The sequence below is a fragment of the Chanodichthys erythropterus genome, chromosome 12 (assembly GCF_024489055.1).
Source record: "Chanodichthys erythropterus isolate Z2021 chromosome 12, ASM2448905v1, whole genome shotgun sequence".
NCBI classification, from domain to species: domain Eukaryota; kingdom Metazoa; phylum Chordata; class Actinopteri; order Cypriniformes; family Xenocyprididae; genus Chanodichthys; species Chanodichthys erythropterus.
In genome coordinates this window covers 46,204,546-46,224,395 of record NC_090232.1, presented here as the reverse complement: position 1 = coordinate 46,224,395, position 19,850 = coordinate 46,204,546, and the positions used below count along the sequence as shown (strand labels likewise).

Here is a 19,850-nt window from a genome sequence, read left to right as displayed (position 1 = left end):
GATTCAAGGGCTTTATATGATGAACAGATTTAATTTAGACTTTTATTCACATATAAACATTGATCAGCAAACATAAACAGAAGCTCAACTGAACCTGCTTAATGAACGAGAACAAATCTCTTTTCCATAAGTTAAAAAATGCTGTGTAACACAGGAGAACCTATTTGGCTCACACGCGTTAAGCAAACATTCTTGATCTTTTGTTTACCACAACTAAAGCGTGAGTTGATGAATTTTTATATGTGAAAAACGCCTAAATTCAGTCTATTCATCATAAAAAGTGATCATGTCTCTTCAAAACATTTTGACTAAACTGCTTGATTCAAATGGATTAGTTTTACAAATTATTTTTAAACTTTTTGAAGCATCAAAATGGTAGTTGTGTAGCTGTCTATGGAGGAACATAAAGCTCTCAGATTTCATCAAAAAGATCTCCATTTGTGTTCCAAAGATGAACGAAAGTCTTACGGGTTTGAACAACACAAGGGTGAGTAATTAATGACATAATTACCATCAATGGAAACTTTAAAGTTTGGACCACCTATCTCAAACATTTAAGCACATTTTGGTAGATGAGTTTGGTGGAGGAATTCATCACCAGATCCATTACCTGTGGTATGCCCCTTTCAGGTTAGTGCCCATTAACAGTGGTCCCATATGTGTATTTCTGGATTATAGGTAATGTGATTTATTATGCAATTTCCTTATTTTATACAAGTTTCATCACACATGAAGCTGAGACTGACATTTAATATCTAAAACCATCTATTCTGTTGTATAAAATACCTAATGGCACTTTTTATTTCCTGATCATGATGTTTTAGTCCTCAGTGTTGTTTGTGTCCACAGCAAAGACATCTGAAGAACTTCCTGTACTGCTGCCTGACCTGGACAAGAATGAGACAAAAGGAGCTGAGTAACTTCATGAAATGAATTTAACCCCTGAAATTTTCTTCCATATACTGTCTCTGAAGAGAGTGAAACGGTTTTCCTAGGGAGCAGGATGATAAAACGGCTGAACTACAAACTATGTACAAAAAGGCCTGTTTCTCTCAAATATTGTTCACAAATCTGTCTAAATATATGACTATTTGCACTGTAACTCATCTCCTTCGCATAGAGTTGTTCAGGTTGTTGACTGTGGCCTGTGGAATGTGGCTGTGCGAAGTTGCTGGATATTGGCAGGAACTGGAACACGCTGTCGTATACGCCGATCCAGAGCATCCCAAACATGCTCAATGGGTGAGATGTCCGGTGAGTATGCTGGCCACGCAAGAACTGGGATGTTTTCAGCTTCCAGGAACTGTGTACAAATCATTGCAATATGGGCCCGTGCATTATCATGCTGCAACATGAGGTGATGGGTGTGGATGAATGACACAACAATAGCCTCAGGATCTTGTTACGGTATCTCTGCATTCAAAATGCCAACTGTGTTCATTGTTCATAACATACGCCTGCCCATACCATAACCCAACTGCCACCATGGGCCTCTTGATCCTCAACGTTGACATCAGCAAACCGTTCACCCACACGATGCCACACATGCTGTCTGCCATCTGGCTTGTACAGTGAAAACCAGGATTCATCAGTGAAGAGAACACCTCTCCAAAGTGCCAGACGCCATCGAATGTGAGCATTTGCCACTCAAGTCGGTTACGACGATGAACTGCAGTCAGGTCGAGACCCCGATGAGGATGACGAGCATGCAGATGATCTTCGCTGAGACGGTTTCTGACAGTTTGTGCAGAAATTCTTTGGTTATGCAAACAGATTGTTGCAGCAGCTGTCCGGGTGGCTGGTCTCAGAAGATCTTGGAGGTGAAGATACTGGATGTGGAGGTCCTGAGCTGGTGTGCTTACACATGGTCTGCGGTTGTGAGGCTGGTTGGATGTACAGTACTGCCAAATTCTCTGAAACACCTTTGGAGACGGCTTATGGTATAGAAATGAGCATTCAATTCACGGACAACAGCTCTGGTGGGCATTCCTGCAGTCAGCATGCCAATTGCACGCTCCCTCAAAACTTGCCACATCTGTGGCATTGTGATGTGTGAAAACTGCACATTTTAGAGTGGCCTTTTATTGTGGCCAGCCTAAGGCACACCTGTGCAATAATCATGTTGTCTAATCAGCATCCTGATATGCCACACCTGTGAGGTGGATGGATTAACTTGGCAGAGGAGAAGTGCTCACTAACAGATTCAGATAGATTTGTGAACAATATTTGAGAGAAGTAGGCATTTTGTGTACATAGAAAAAGTCTTAGATCTTTGAGTTCAGATCATGAAAATTGGGAGCAAATACAAAACTGTTGTGTTTACAATTTTGTTCAGTGTAATTACAGAGGACAAAATAGAAATAAAAATAAAAAAAAAGTTTGAATTAGTTTTAAAAGCTTGGGGTATGAAAGCATTATTGCCTTGCAGTCAGTTAGACAGACATATCAAATAGTGTCTTTTTAATTTAACATTTTTGACAATTGGAGTGTTGAATAGTTTTGGCTCATTGGAACATTCCATCACAGGAAGGAATTGGAAGAATAGTAAGAGATTAAACAACTGCTTCTGACGTTTATCTCTAAAAGACAGAATTGCCAAAATAAGAATAGGACCTCCATGAAAACAACTGTACTAGTCTTTCAAATTCAGTTTTGTCATGGAATATTGTGGTAAACTGAGTGATGTCTGACCTCATTATTGAGGACACAATAGACCAGGAAGATGAAGGTTCCCTGCTGGGAGTTCAAGATCAGGAAGAGGATCTCCAGCACCTTACTGCCATTAGTGAAGAAACCCAGAATCCAAGAGCAACCAAGAACCACAAACTGAGACAGTGTTTTAAATACCATAATCCTGCAGAGAAAGAAAGCTAATTATTTTATATATATATATATATATATATTATATATATATATATATATGGAGTGATCAAATCATAATGTTTGTTACTTGGTTTGTTTTATCTGTGAAACTTCAGCGTTCAGATTTTTGAGAGTTGAGCTCAGTTTGATGATGATGTAGATGAAGAGAATCATGTTTATCTGAAAAGAAGAAAAATAACAGTGAATCACATTGTTTTCTGTATAATATAAATTAAAATCACAAGAAATAAGACATTTTTACTGCGTTTAAACCTTTAATTTTTAAACTTACTGCTAGTATGACACAAACAGGTCCCAGAAAACTCCAGATGAAATCTTTATCCCTTTTAATCCAGCATCTGTTTATAGGTAAACCCAATATAAAAACTATATGAATGTCGAAATTGTTATTTCTGGTGTTGACTGATGAAATATTACAGAATCTTGTGGGTGACTTTGATATAACTTGCCAGAATATGTATTTTATCAGATGGCTGAAATGTCACAAAAACCCAGAGCTGCCTTACTTCCTACTAATCAAATTATCTTACAAAAAAACAGCAACTCACTGTTCGCTGCCGTAGCCTTCAGGAACAAGCCCAACAGACACTCCCACTACAAGCAGAGCAACCATGTATCCAATCACACACAGGAATCCACTGCTAAGCACCTCCCTCTTTTTGGAGCTGATCTGTGATAGGTTCTTCACACAGATGAAGAGCAGCACAGCTTCAATGAACATCCACACAAAGCCCGAGAGAAAGAGGAAGTGCAGCACACCTGATATCACGGCACACGACACCTGGAGACCAAGAGAGACGGTTATGATGATTCTCAGTGAGGCTGTGCTGAGCTGTAGAGCTCCTTCATCATTCTCACCTGATGAGGGCGTATGAGGCTCAGGAACTGTTGTGTGAGCAGGAACAGAAGGTGAGCCAGCAGAAGACTGATGCAGATGTTGATTCGAGCCACATTATTCACTCCAGGACTCCACTGACAAAGGGCAAAGGTCAACAGGGCCAAACTGAAGAACACCAGCCCCACGATCACACAAACCAAATTCAACACATCCAGCAGTGAGTCGCTCTGAGAAAACATGTCAGAGTACATGAGTGCCCAACCTGTTCATTTCTAGAATGGTCACTACTAGTGATGCACTAAAATTTACCTAATCTTTTTAGGCAAAACAACAATTTTTGATTTTTACCAAAATGGTTTTGGAGGGCTGAAATCATTGACCGAAATAAAGCTGTTTTATGAGCGCTACTCCAGTGACACATTTTGACTGTGTTCTATTTTCTGCACATAAAATGGATAATAGCCAATGCTGTTTTCTGATGATGCGTGGAAAAAAAATCACTTAAATGTGTAGCGAAGTCTCAACTCTCAAATTCTGTTGATTTTATTATAAGATTCAAACAATAAATACCATTTTGATGCTCTTTAAAGGATTAGTTCACTTTCAAATACAAATTTTTCCTGATAATTTACTCACCCCCATGTCATCCAAGATGTTCATGTCTTTCTTTCTTCAGTCGAAAAGAAATTAAGGTTTTTGATGAAAGCATTGCAGGATTATTCTCATTATAGTGGTCTTCAACGGACCCCAAACGATACCAGACGAGGAATAAGGGTCTTATCTAGTGAAACGATCAGTCATTTTCTAAAAAAAATCATACATCAGAAGCTTTTTGAAGAATACAAAAGTGCGGTTTTAACGGAAGCGCTTGCAAGGCGATCATTTGTTTATATAAAGCATACATTTACATTTTTTTTTTTCTTTTCAAAAATGACAGATCGTTCCACTAGATAAGACCCTTATTTCTCATATGGTATCGTTTAAAGCCCTTTGAAGCTGCACTGAAACTGTAACTTTAAAGTCGGTTTTCAGCTAAGTGCATCCTGAATTTTCAGTTCTGGCCCAGAATTTTCATTCCAGTGCATCACTATTCACTGTAGACTGCATTTGATTTCTGCTAGTGCCTTCAATGCTTCAATCATGTAAGGAGGTTTTACTTGTACTATTTCTTAACACTAGAAGTCCCAGAGAGCAGCCATTTGGCTTTTCTACCTATAAAACCCGCAGGACAGCCGATGGGCTGGAAGGCTTTAGGCTAATATCCTTAATCAGCTGTGAACAGTTGCTTTTGTTATGTAAACAATGTGGGGCCATGCTGAGCCACTTCAAGGAAACTTGTGTTTCACTTTGCCATCTTAGGGAGAAATCAACACACATGTTTTTTTTTCCTTTGTTGCTGAGATCTATTGATAAAAAATATACAAAATAAAATAAAGAAACCAACCATTTGTACACATATTTACAAATAATATTAAAAAGTGAGTGAGTACATTCCAGCAATCACTCACAATCCTGGCACTGCCTGGCAATATATTATAAATACATTTTGTATATATTCATTATATATTAATCTTATATTTGAAATACATCATAAGTCCATTTTTAAAAGTGTTTGAAAGATGGGTTCAAGCGTACTATAAGTGGTAACTAAATACATTTTTCTATACAGAGATAGTATGTTAAAAGCACATTTTAGTTCAAATTCATGGTGTCTCAAAATAGCACAGTTGAGTACACTTAGATTTTCTTAAGACTATCTTAAGAAGTACTAAAGAAGAGGTTTTAGTATATTAAGTACAAAATAAGTGCACGGAAATAGAGCGCTGTACATTATGGAAGTGTAAAAGTGTACTAAAATAAAGTGTATTTTACTGCATTTTTTTTTTTCACCTGGGTAGACACTCCAACACTTTCCGTTTGGATTAAGATTATTTTTATTACCACACTGGCAGATATTGATCATTTTACTTAAGTAAAATGCACTTAATTTAGATCTCCCCAGGAAACAAGACTAAATATCATATATAATTTTCTCATATAGAAAATCCATCTTGATTTAAGATTTTTTTTTTAAATTTACTTAAAATAGGATAAAAAAAATACTTAGTATGAAAAGCATTTTTGCAGTGTGAATGAGTGAGTTAACTTTTTAAACATCACTTGCACTCCCTCATTTCAGGGTTAACATACTCAGAGTTTTCACTTAACCCACTGCAAAAAAAAATGCTGTTCTTACTTAGATTTTTTGTCTTGTTTCTAGTCAAAATATCTTAAAGTTCTTAAATCAAGACGCATTTTCTTGACAAGTAAAAATTATTTTCTTGTTTTCAGGAAAAATAAGTCAAAATTAAGTAAGTCTTTCCTTAAAACAAGCAAAATAATCTGCCAATGGGGTAAGCAAAATAATCTTATTTCAAACCAAGAATAAGCTATATAATCTTGTTTTCAGTTTGGACTAAGATTATTTTGCTTACCCCATTGGCAGATTATTTTGCTTGTTTTAAGGAAAAAAGTACTCAATTTTGATTTATTTTTCCTGAGAACAAGAAAATAATTTGTACTTGTCAAGAAAATGCTTCTTGATTTAAGAATATTTTGACTAAAAACAAGACAAAAATTCTAAGTAAGAACAGCATTTTTTGCAGTGCCACCTTTCTGAAACCGGCCCATGGTCAATCAAGTTCTCTGCTTTTAGCAGCCCTCCCTCCCCCACACATACATACAAGCCACCAGCAACCATTCACAGACACACCCCCAACCCCCCTGCAGATTGCTCAGGTAATGACCATATTTACACATGAATTGATGCTAATGATAGCCAAAAGACTAGCCAGTTAGCATCCACTTGGCTAAAGGAGGGTTACAAATCTCTGGGACTTCTAGTGTTAATCAGCTGTGAACAGTTGCTTTTGTTATGTAAACAATGTGGGGCCATGCTGAGCCATTTCAAGGAAATTTGTGTTTCACTTTGCCATCTTAGGGAGAAATCAACACACATGTTTTTTTTTTTTCCTTTGTTGCTGAGATCTATTGATAAAAAATATACAAAATAAAATAAAGAAACCAACCATTTGTACACATATTTACAAATAATATTGAAAAGTGAGTGAGTACATTCCAGCAATCACTCACAATCCTGGCACTGCCTGGCAATAGATTATAAATACATTTTGTATATATTCATTGTATATTAATCTTATATTTGAAATACATCATAAGTCCATTTTTAAAAGTGTTTGAAAGATGGCTTCAAGTGTACTACAAGTGGTAACTAAATAAATTTTTCTATACAGAGATAGTATGTTAAAAGCACATTTTAGTTCAAATTCATGGTGTCTCAAAATAGCACAGTTGAGTACACTTAGATTTTCTTAAGACTATCTTAAGAAGTACTAAAGAAGAGCTTTTAGTATATTAAGTACAAAATAAGTGCACGGAAATAGAGCGCTGTACATTATGGAAGTGTAAAAGTGTACTAAAATAAAGTGTATTTTACTGCACTTTTTTTTTCACCTGGGTAGACACTCCAACACTTTCCGTTTGGATTAAGATTATTTTTATTACCACACTGGCAGATATTGATCATTTTACTTAAGTAAAATGCACTTAATTTAGATCCCCCCAGGAAACAAGACTAAATATCATATATAATTTTCTCATATAGAAAATCCATCATGATTTAAGATTTTTTTTTTTAATTTACTTGAAATAGGATAAAAAAATACTTAGTATGAAAAGCATTTTTGCAGTGTGAAGTAGTGAGTTAACTTTTTAAACATCACTTGCACTCCCTCATTTCAGGGTTCATTTTCACTTAACCCACTGCAAAAAATGCTGTTCTTACTTAGATTTTTTGTCTTGTTTCTAGTCAAAATATCTTAAAGTTCTTAAATCAAGACGCATTTTCTTGACAAGTAAAAATAATTTTCTTGTTTTCAGGAAAAATAAGTCAAAATTAAGTAAGTCTTTCCTTAAAACAAGCAAAATAATCTGCCAATGGGGTAAGCAAAATAATCTTATTTCAAACCAAGAATAAGCTATATAATCTTGTTTTCAGTTTGGACTAAGATTATTTTGCTTACCCCATTGGCAGATTATTTTGCTTGTTTTAAGGAAAAAGTACTCAATTTTGATTTATTTTTCCTGAGAACAAGAAAATAATTTGTACTTGTCAAGAAAATGCTTCTTGATTTAAGAATATTTTGACTAAAAACAAGACAAAAATTCTAAGAACAGCATTTTTTGCAGTGCCTCCTTTCTGTAACCGGCCCATGGTCAATCAAGTTCTCTGCTTTTAGCAGCCCTCCCTCCCCCACACATACATACAAGCCACCAGCAACCATTCACACACACACCCCCAACCCCCCTGCAGATTGCTCAGGTAATGACCATATTTACACATGAATTGATGCTAATGATAGCCAAAAGACTAGCCAGTTAGCATCCACTTGGCTAAAGGAGGGTTACAAATCTCTGGGACTTCTAGTGTTAATTTCCTGTCTTGCATGCTCTCGTACCTCTGGTGGTCTGCTGGTTTGCATGATGAGAGCGAATGTCGACAGATGGACACAGGAACACACAGTGTAGCTGCTGTTGGTCTCTAAAACAGAACAACCATCTGCAATCCACTCGCTGATATTCCAGTACACATAGGACAGAGAACCGCTGGGGTTGAACTCCTGCAAAAAGAAGAAAGAACATGCAGAAAATATTACAAGACTGAATATTAGATGTTTTCAGATGTTCATCAGTTCTCAGGTTGGACAGAAACACATTTCAGTCTCTCACTCTGATGTGTTTGAGGGTGAAGTTGACTGGTTTGGTGAGTTCAGTGTTGGTGGTTTTGGGAAGAGTAGCTGAGATCACAGTGGACATCAAGGTTTTAATCGTGTCATCTGATGTGTTGAAGAAGTCGGGCTTCAGTAGATTCTCCATTGTGTTGAAGCTCATGAACGCCACAGCAGCTGATCCTGTGTGACAGAAACAGAAGCTTTGGTAACACTTTACATGTAATAACATGTTAAAACAACAACAATCAAAAAAGTTTATATTTTTTTTCTTTTTCTTTTTTTTTTTATTTAAATAATGAAACTAAAACATCTCACATACTTGTTTCATTGTTGTTCTTGGCGATCCCAATGAGATCAATGTCCACCGAAGAATTTGTTGTGTCAAGTCGAGGCATTTCGGTGGCCTGTGGTCCAACCATGAAGACTTCAACCTCTGATTAAAAACAAACAAACAGTTATGTGCTATTCTTATTTATTTATTTATGTCCAATTAAATACTTCACTTTGCACAAAACATACACAAAATAAAATGACTTCACTATTGTTGGGTTGTCATCACTGATGTAGTTTGAACCCTTACGGTCATCTTTAAGGTAATCTTCTGAATAAAAACTAACTCTATAATTGATTATTACTATAAACTGCACATACATTCTGTATTGTTGTTTGAGTGTATGATATATGTCTTGTGAACTTTGATTGATAGTTTGTGCTCAAGACACCAAAACACACACAAAACACACTGTGGTCAACATAAACCATGAACTTCCCAGTAAGTGAACCAGTGTTTAATTGCATTTAGTTGCAATTATTCTTTCATGTTTTTTTGTTGTTGTTGTTGTTGTTTTTTAATTAGGATACACCAAAATACTTGACAAAAATTATATAGATACTGTAGCTGCATTAATCATTGTTGCTGTCTGCCACCTGTGATCCACCGCTGCTCTTCAGACATCATAAATAAACTCAGTTTCATTATCAATAATAACTCTTTCTCCACTCACCTACAGTGGGAAGAGTAAAACTGACACTGGTACTTGTGTCCGTCGGCTTCACCAATGTAGAGATGAGTTTCTCACTGTTTTTTAACACACGGTTTCCATAGGAGGCGAGTTCAGTTGGGTTTTCTGATGATGATGACTCTGAAATCTTCTCTGAAGCGTTGAGCACCATATTCAAAACTCTGGTCACTGTCTAATTTATTGATTAAATAAATACAGTTACTGTACTGTTACAGTTATTGTAAATGTCAAGAGTAGCAATAAGTGAGAAATGCATTGTCAATCATTATGTAACTGACACAGATTTGATCATTTTGCTCTTGAAGACTTACATCCAAAGGAAACACTTGAGCTGTAATGTTCTCGATCTGCTCAAGAAGATTTTTAAAACATCCTCCAAAAGTCTGACTCTGAAATCACAATTAAACTTTACACCGTAAAACACTCTATGAAGATAATAATAATAATGATAAAAAAAAAATGTTTGTGCATAGATCAATAATAAACTGTGCTTACTGTGCATCCTTCCTGAAGCATTATATTTATACCTTCAATGACAGAAATAAGCATGAAGTAAATAAATAAATAAATAAATAGAACAGTGAATGAAAATGATGTAATTTGTGAAATATTATGAATGTGAGCGTTAGTGTCAGGACAATTTTTTTTTTTTTTTCTGTGAAATTTAATGTGAAAAATAGTAACAGCTAAAAAAATTATAAATAATAATGTACAAATACTCAAATAATAAAAAGAGCTCATATAAATATAATTACCTGCACAGTATGCATGATCACAGTAAGTTGGTTTAACCAGCTCATAGACATAATAATTGTCTGGACAGGCTTTGACTCTAATGGGAAAAGACCCATAATAACAGCAGTAATTTTTCCAGTGACCGCAGACATCTCGAGTGACGACTCCATCTTCAACTGTTGGGTGTCCACCACGTATCCACAGTGGGACTTCAGTGCCACAGCTATACTTCTCGACACACACGTCTGGGATCTGAGCTCTCTGGCCATTAATGAAGAGACGATACCAGCCGCTCCAGCTGACAGACTGGTCACACTTGTAGAAGTCTGACTGCTGACTGATGTTGGCTCTCCATGGATCATCCAACACAGTGTAGTTGTAGCAGGGGTCTGCAGAGAGATAAGCTAATAAGTATATATATACACTTTTTTTTTTTTCCCAGAACCAACACTGAATATTTAGAGAACGCTGTCATAACAAAATTCTGTTAGCTGTGTTCCAAGTATTGAATTGACTGTATAAACAGGCAAGACTAAAAACTCAAATTATTAAAACTCAAACTCAAAATTATTGAATTAGTTAAGTTAGGTTTTATTTAGTTTTATTGTGAATTCTTATGAATTCAGAAGTGGTTAATTACATGTTGTACTGGTTTACTGGTAAGACGGGGACATGATGCAACACAGTATTTGGGTGGGTTGGGTGTACTTATGGTCTTTCTCAATTTAGTAACATATCCGATCATAAAGCAAAATATGTTGAGTTTTCAAGTATTTTATATTTATGATTTAGTTAGGCTAATATTTTGACCATTTATTTAGACTATGGACATATTTTATGAGTTATTTGGCCTTTTGTGAATTCTCGTTAGCAAGGTAAGGTAATTAGGGCCTGAGCACCAATGATGTGAGGACCCTGTTGTAATTGCTCAATCAATTATTCTTCTTCTCCGAAATGAATCACATTTTTAAGGGCCTAAACATGCTCAAAAACTCATCAACTTTGCATACGCGTCAGAAGTGGTGAAAATTTATGTCTGATGTGAGTTTCAGAATTAGGTGTAGCAAAATGGCTTGATAGCGCCACCTACCATCGGGATTTCACCTGAGAACCCAATCACCTTCAAGTGATAACAAAACAACATGTAATGTATTTATTCATTTGGCAGATGTATAAAGAAATGTACATTGTCGAGTGAGATTTGGATTGCAAACCAGGGGCCCAGCTAACAGAATTTTGTTAAGAACATTCTCTAAATATTCAGTGTTGGTTCTGGGAACATTAAAAGTGTCCAGTAAGGTATAATATTCCTCAAATGTTCTTTCAACTTAATTTTGATCTAAAATTCAACATTCTAGGAACGTTGATTTGTAACATTCCAAGAACATGAAAATGTTCAGTTTCCTTAATGTTATTAGAACGTTATTTAAAGGTTATTATGATGTTCCTGAAACATTCTTTCAACTTAATTTTGATCTAAAATTCAACAGTCTAGGAACGTTGATTTGTAACGTTCCAAGAACATAAACATTTCCAGTTTCCTTAATGTTAGTAGAATGTTATTTATAGGTTAGTATGATGTTCCTGAAACATTATTTCAATCATTCAAACACTGAAAGAAAGAGAAATAAGAACACAAACTTTCTTCAGCCATCTCGGTCTCTCCGCTCTGCTGATTCTCTTAATCTGTACCAGCCTCGTTGTAAACTCTAAACTATGGGTAGGAGGTCTTTTTTATATTGCTCCCAGGTTGTGGAATTCTCTGCCTTTTCCTATCAGGAATGCTTCATCTTTTACTTGTTTTAAGAATTTTCTCACAACATATCTTTTTAGTGAAACTTTTAAGTAATAATTTTACAGTACTTGTTGCCATTGTTGATTTATGTTATGATTATGATTGTCATTAAGGAGTAGTATTGTTCTTTTGTTGTTTTTATTGTTGTAGTGCCTTGAGTGTAAGAAATGTGCAATACAAATAAAATGTATTATTATTATTATAGTGCGTGCGCTCCGTGGGCATGGCCACATTAGTGGATAATGAGCTGACTCGCGAATGACTGACATCTCTCTCTCTTTTCAAACAGATTACACAAACAGAGAATATTTAAAACCTGATTTAAGTTACAGTTCTGTGGCTAGGGGGGCGTGGTTCAGCGAGGTCTGCAGCGGGAGAGAGTGTCAGGAGACACGTGGTGAATGAGCGGGTTAAGCGCAAATAACGAACACCTGTCTCTTATTACAGTAATTGGTGTGGAGACAGGATAAAACACCAGGAGAAGCAGGAGTGTGCGAGAGAGAGAGGGACTGCTGACTGAGACCTGCTGGATCCTGGAGAGGATTTATACTGGAGTGAAGTCATTTGATTTGAAGTTATTTCTCTGTTGTGTGTGTGCACTGTGTTTATGTTGATTATTGAAAAGACCAATAAAATACTCTGTCAGCAGTCAAAGTTGACCCTTGTCCTCTTCTTTCCCTACGAACTCTGTTCATTTACTACAAGTTCATTTTCTGAGGACTATCAGAGTGGACTTCATTGAGAAATAGACTGCAACTCATGCATCATGTTAGTTTTCTTTATTTTGCAAAAAGTACAACATTTTGATTTTACTGTGAGTGTACACAAATAATAGAAGACATTTCAAAGTTTTTATTAATATATAACTCTTATTTGTATGTCCAAAATAAACAGAGTATTTTGAGTCTCTTTCGCACTGGTAAGAGAGGTGGTATCGCCGGTGCGACAGCCGACCCCTGAGTGTTAAAGACTCAGACTCGACTAACGTGGACTCGAACCCAACACTAGAAGTAGGCGTATTTGGGTGCAGTGAGTGTGTTACATTACCAGGTGAGATGGTCACTGGTGTGACAGCTGGAGAGCTGGTGCTAATCTTGCCAGTGTCTGAAATTTTGGATTAATATTTGTTAATGAACAGAAACACAAATATCATCAATGTGTACAAAGAGGCCATGTAGATATAATTTACCTGCACAGTATCCTGAACAGAACACAGCTGGACTAACCAGCTCATAGACATAATAACCGCCTAGACAGGCTTTGACTCTAATGGGAAAAGACCTGAAAAAGCAGCAGTAATTGTTCCAGTGACCACAGACATCTCGAGTGACGACTCCATCTTCAACTGTTGGGTGTCCATCAGGTATCCACAGTGTGGTAGCAGTGCCACAGTGACCCTTTGCAATGCAAGTGTCTGAGATATGAGCGCTTGCGTTGTTAATGACGAGACGATACCAGCCGTTCCAGGTGACATAGATGTCACACGTATAGTATGATTTTATTATGTAATCAGTATTATTGATGGATCTCCGTGGTTCATCCAACACAATGTAGTTGTTGCAAGGATCAGACAGATTAGCTGTTAATGAAAATATTTCAAGAAATAAACATGCTTCTTATGTGTTATTATAAAATCGATCTAACAGTGCAGTTGAAAAGATTTATATCTATATTTGTATATTATTAGCGAAATATTACATTAAAATATTATATTTAAATACAGACCCAACTTTAATTCTTTGAAGACATGAATGATGCAAAACTACAGACATGTATATTCTGATAAAATGTTAAAAAGCTCAAGGCACAACTCAATACATTACCATTTGTAGTCGTCTCTGGTGTGACCGTTGTAAAGGTCAAACTAAGTGTTAAGATATCTGAAAAATAATTATACAAATTAATCAACAAAGCAAAAAGACACAAAAAAAAACAAAAAACAAATAGTCAATAGGCCTAAAAAACTGAAGACCAGCTGAAATCTGAAGGCCAAACACTTTCAGATGCTTTAACAAACATGTAACCCAAACAGAATCATTTATGTGTCGTGTATGCAGTTTTACTCCTGCCAAACAGAACTGTGTCAGCATACAGAAGTGAAGGGTAACCAGTCATTACATCATAAAAAAAAAAAAAAAAAAAAAAAAGTTTATACCTACACAGCATAACAGTGATGGTAGTTAGTGCTCTTATAAAACCTGTCATGAAATATGAAGAAAAAAAATGTTGGAATCACACAATGTATTGTAATGTATTGGAATTTTGAATTCGAAAAAACTATATTTTAATATTTGTAGTTTATAAAGAATTTCCGAAGCATGAACTAGTATTTACATGCTAATCATGACAAGAAAATTCACCTTTATGAAGTGAAGAATCCATTGACAATTCTGACAGTCTGGTGTATTTCTCTTTATCCAAAAGCCACAATTAAAGGAAAAATTCCTTAACAGTTCAGAAGAAACAAACAAATGAGCTTTGGCACTGATGCATTACTTTTGGTAGTTCCCTTTCGATACTACACTCGTACTATGTTGCTTATGGGGAAAAGTGCTTTTTCTCAGATTTACTGAAGCCTTTTTGAATAATGCAGTGTGACTGCATGGCCACGAACCAATGATGGTGTGGCGGAGCTGTGCGAGCCTATGCCGATGCAGCGTGCCAAAGTCCGCCAGAATGAGCAGGGCAACTGGCTATATAAGCAAGCATTTTGCCATAGGATCTCAGATCATTTCTCCTTCAGCGATGACAATCATCTCTTCACTGTTACTGAGACAACTGAATGCCTTCTCGCCGTTGACACACCATGCTGTGGATTCGGCTGATCCTCACCTGCCTGCTTCAGTGTCCAGCTCGATCTCTTGCGCTGCTCGCGAACTGCTTGTAGCCTGCAAGCAGCCATTTAGCGCTTCCCCTGCCGCCATCCGGCGAGTATCTAAAAGAGCAATTTCAACGGCATTGTTTCAAATGTTGCGCCACAACTGTGGCAGCAGAGATGTGTGTGTCTCTGTGCCTGCTCTGCTTTAGTTGATCGCCGCTCTGCAAGCAGCCTGATCAGCACACCGCTCACATCGCTGAGCATGTCATTTGCTGGCTCTGCCCCCGCAAGCTCTCACTACGAGAGCATGAGAGCAAGCTCAATGCTGACAGTGCTCAGCCAAATATGACATGATATGATTTCTCTAGCATTTGTTGTAAAATGCTGAACCTCTGTACGTGTCTCTTGCCGACACCTCCCCACAAGCCAAGTTCATTGAAGACTTGCGCTGTCACTATGAGAGAGCAGGAAGGAAGAGAAGGGGGCAATGTCTTGCTGCAGCTGTACCACCCCCCAAAATGCCTCTGTTTGTCTCTCGCTACCCCGTTTAGGTTCCGGGTGTTAGAGAAAATGTGTTTGTTGCAAACACTGGGCCCACACATGTTCATGAGCCCATGCTGCCTACCGCTGTTATAGCGAATATAATGAAAAAAACAAACATACTCAAAAGGAGAGCACATTTCCTCTTACACCTATCACGAAAGCCAGGCCCCTACACAGCGGCCTGTCATCCGATCTAATCCAGCCCCTTGTCATGTGGGCTGAGGCCTGGCAGGCCATCCCTGGACTGTCAAGCTGGGGGTGATAAGACAAGGTTACTCACTTCAATTCACTCAAAGACCCCTTCGTTTCAGCGGTGTGGTTCCCACCTCGGTGAAAGCGTACTTCGCGGCGAAGTGATGAATTTGTTGGCGAAAGGAGACATAGAAATGGTTCCCCCAGCCCAGAGCAAGTCAGGCTTCTACAGTTGATGCTTCCTTGTCCCCAAGAAGGATGAAGGCCTCAGGCCCATCGTGGACCTTAGGCACCTGAACTGCTCTCTCATGAAATGGAAGTTCGTGATGACTACATTGAAGCAGATTCTTGCACAAATATGCCCCGGGGACTGTTTTTTTTTTCTCGCTGGATCTGAAGGATGCGCACTTTCCCATCCAGATAGCCAGTCGGAGGATGAGCCCAGTCGGAGGATGAGCTAACATCTCACCGATCTGTGCTCCTCAGCCACCTGGTGTGCCTAGGACTCAGGGTCAATTTTTCCAAGAGCTCACTGTTCCCCAGCCAATGTATTTCATTCCGCAGCCCAAATGAGGGCTGCAGTCTCACCAGAGCATGCTCTGGCCATTCAGCAGCTTGTGGCTTCTATCAAACTCTCTTCAGTTTGCGCTCTCAGGTCATTTCAGAGGTTGCTAGGCCTGATGGCATCTGTCTCCCAAGTACTACAGCTGGCCCTGCTAAAAATGCAGCCCCTACAGTCTTGGCTAAAACCTCAGTTTCCACTTTGTGCTTGACGACACAGCCGCCTATGCATCAGGGTGAGTCAGGCCTGCTTAGCGGCCCTGGCCCCCACACTGGTTCAACCAAGGTGTGTCCCTGGGAACGGTCTCTAGAAGGAAGGTTGTCTCGACAGATGCATCCAACATGGGTTGGGGTGCTCAGTGCGAGGGAAGACCGGCCTTCGACTCCTTGTTGGACAAGAAAAGTCGGCTACACATCAACTGCCTAGAGATGCTAGAAGTTTATCAAGTCTTTCAGACCTTCCTGTCAGTCCTGAAGGGCCACCACATCTTAGTCCGAATGGACAGCATGATGGTGGTGTTCTACATAAATCGCTAAGGATCATCCAGGCGCCTTTTCATGCTGGTGAAGCACCTCTTGGAATGGGCACAGCCCAACCTGCATTTGCTGAGAACGCACAGAGGGAGCAAACATGTCTGTCTCAGAGCAATGTCCCCTCAGACAAGTTGACGCTCCACCCCCAAATGGCTTTAGTTAATCGGAGAAAAAGGACTTTTCCCCATATGCATCTTAGCGACACAGTACTCATTCCCATATCTCAGGTAACTGAATGTAACTGAGTACGTTTCCCTTTTGTTTCAAACACATATGTTCACATATGTTTCAAACACAAATGTTACGAGGGTTATAAGTTATATTCTTTTTTTTATCAGTGCATTAAAAAAGTACTCATGTACATTTCACTCATGAATTGCTAGTAAAGTTCACATGTAGTTACAAAGAACTATACTGTATTGACAAATAACACATTGATCTAAACTGAAATTTTGATGTAGAAAGTCTGAAATTGTATTTTCTTGTAAAACATACTCCAATAATCTTTGCATTATTAACTTTTTTTTTTTTTTTTTACAGTGCTCAAAATTAACCATAGTGCACTGAAAATGCAAGTATTCTGATATTAAATTCTATAAATTGAGTATCAACATACACATTTCAGTTTTGACCAGCCATCAAAATTTGGACATTTCTAAAGGCTTAAAAGGTTTTAAGAGCCCTGATCTTGTCAGACTATGAATTACTCCACTAAAACTCCACACAAATTACACATCAGTCTATGATCACACATCGACACATGCTGCAGTGTGTTTGATTTAAAAAGACTGATGAAGATCATTATGAGCAGAAATAAGATCTTACCTGATGTAAGCTGATATACAGTAAACCTCACCTGACACAACTGACTGACAAGATATGTCTGTGTTTTTAGAGAAGTTATCTGTCCATCATTCTCTTAAGTCCACTGTTACTTCATCATATTCAAATTTAAATACAAATAAATTCATATTAATATCTCATATGTTCAGTTCCTATGAAGTATATTTTCAGTGACCATCTACAGCAGTGGTCACCAACCTTTTTAAGCCCAAGATTCCTTACCCCGACCTTGATGAAAGAAAAAAAATCAACATATTGAAGAAAAAAAATAATACAAATAGACAGCACAGATTGAATTTTATTTATTTTATTATTATTATTATATATATTTTTTTTCTTCCAGATTCTGATTTATTTATTTAATTTTAAAAGCAAATTGGCCGATTCCAATACTGGTTGTGATGAAATATTTTATATCCTAAAGCTTACTATAAAAGCCAGAAGTGTTTTGAAGAGTATGTGATTACAAGGGTCAGATGTATCTGGGAAGTTAACTTGGCCACTATGCATATTTGCTGGTAGTTTTCCACCAAACAATAGGAGGATGTGAAATTAATACAACCATTATTAAGGGTGTCACATGAAGGCTTCTTGCCTCCAGGGAGTGTGGTTTTTGAAACAATGTTTCACTTTGCCTATGTGAAAGTGTTGATCATCAATTGGCAGAATTCCACCATGAGAGATTAACTCAAAAGATGTAGACTAACAAAGATAACTATTTCTTGCATTAACAGATTATTTATTATTTTTTTTTTTTAATAAAAACTGAATTTAAAATGGGGTTAAATTTAATTATTAATGTTTTTTTTTCTCTAATACACATTGGACACAATTAATGGTATCCTTAGAAATTCTTATGAGTAAAATATCTGGCACACCAGGGCGACAAGTGGCAAGAAATTATCCAGCCATGACTTCCTGTTTCACATGACTATAAATATGGTAAAAACACAAAGGTCAAATTACATTAATCATCCATCACGATGAGAAAAACCAAAGAATATAGTTCTGATGTGCAGAAATATCAAACAGCACCTACATCCCCTCAAGATGTTTGGGAGGGTTTCAAGAAAAATCCTCTTCCCAGATAGCAAGCAATGATCGAAAAAAAATGTCAATCATTGTTTTTATTTTCAGTTTATTTTAGACTGTGTGGCTTTAAGTCTGTTGTAGTTGTTTCATTTTACAAGCATGCTGTGCAAGCATGCTGTTGAACCACCATCAATGCCATTTCCATTGATGTTTTTGTTCAAACTTTGAAAAAGTTCAAAAAGGGATCCTAATACTAGTCCATATGAATTAAGCAGTTTAGTACAAATTTCTGAAGAGTTTCAATCGCTTTATATGATGAACAGTTTTAATTTAGTAATAAACATTGATCAGTGAACATGTTGGGCTTAACTGATCCAGCTTGACGCATGAGAACAAATCAAACGTGCTGCGTAACACACGAGAACCTATTTGGCTCGCACGCTTCAAGTAAACATGCTTGAGCTTCCGTTTACCACACCTGATCTGTGAGTTGATGAATGTTTATATGTGAATAAAAGCCTATTCAATCTGTTTATCATAAAAAGGGATCACATCTCTTCAAAACATTTGGACTAAACTGCTCAATTTATATGGATAAGTTTTACAATCTTTTTATGAAATTTTTGAAGCATCAAAATGGTAGCTCTTAACATAAAGCTCTCCGATTTCATCAAAAAAAACTCCATTTGTGTTCCAAAGATGAACGCAAGTCTTACGGGTTTGGGACAACACAAGGGTGAGTAATTAATGACATTAATGACATTTTTAGGTGAACTAACCCTTTAAAGTTTGCCAAGATAGGGAACTTTGGACCACTTATCTTCATCATTCAAGCACATTTTGGTAGATGAGTTTGGTGGAGGAACTCATCACCAGATCCATTAACTGTAGTATGCCCCTTTTAGGTTAGTGGTCCATATGTAGTGACTCTCTAACAGTGGTCCTATATTTGTATTTCTCCACTGTTCGCCTCCTCAGAACAAACCTGAATGAGCAATACCACAGTGGCCACTTTTATGTCCATGGTGTGGCCAGCGATGCAACTTTTGCTCACCAATTTCATTGGCCTTTTCTGAATACCTCAGAGGTGATTGGGGCTCTCAAAGAGCAACCCCTAGTGTTGGTTTGACACACCGTTTCCATTTTCTCCATCAGGGAACAAGGGTTACAACAGTAACTGAGATGTTTTTGAGCTTTAGACTAATAGCATTAACAAGTATGAAATAAGGCACTCAAATAACATGTTTTTTTCTATCATTTGCAG

General features: G+C 37.3%; 1 protein-coding gene across 1 annotated transcript; it reads right to left on the bottom strand.

The window, feature by feature from the left end:
* Positions 1-827: 827 nt before the first annotated feature.
* Positions 828-14,965, bottom strand: LOC137032398 (putative adhesion G protein-coupled receptor E4P). The gene is made up of 14 exons (XM_067404154.1): positions 14,896-14,965; positions 13,887-13,943; positions 10,029-10,060; positions 9,845-9,922; positions 9,516-9,705; positions 8,831-8,944; positions 8,510-8,685; positions 8,239-8,400; positions 3,742-3,948; positions 3,432-3,664; positions 3,155-3,221; positions 2,951-3,042; positions 2,692-2,854; positions 828-887 (listed from the first exon to the last, which is right to left on the bottom strand). The coding sequence occupies exons 1-14, from the start codon at positions 14,963-14,965 to the stop codon at positions 828-830; spliced, it is 1,701 nt and encodes a 566-aa protein (XP_067260255.1).
* Between the last annotated feature and the right edge of the window lie 4,885 nt (positions 14,966-19,850).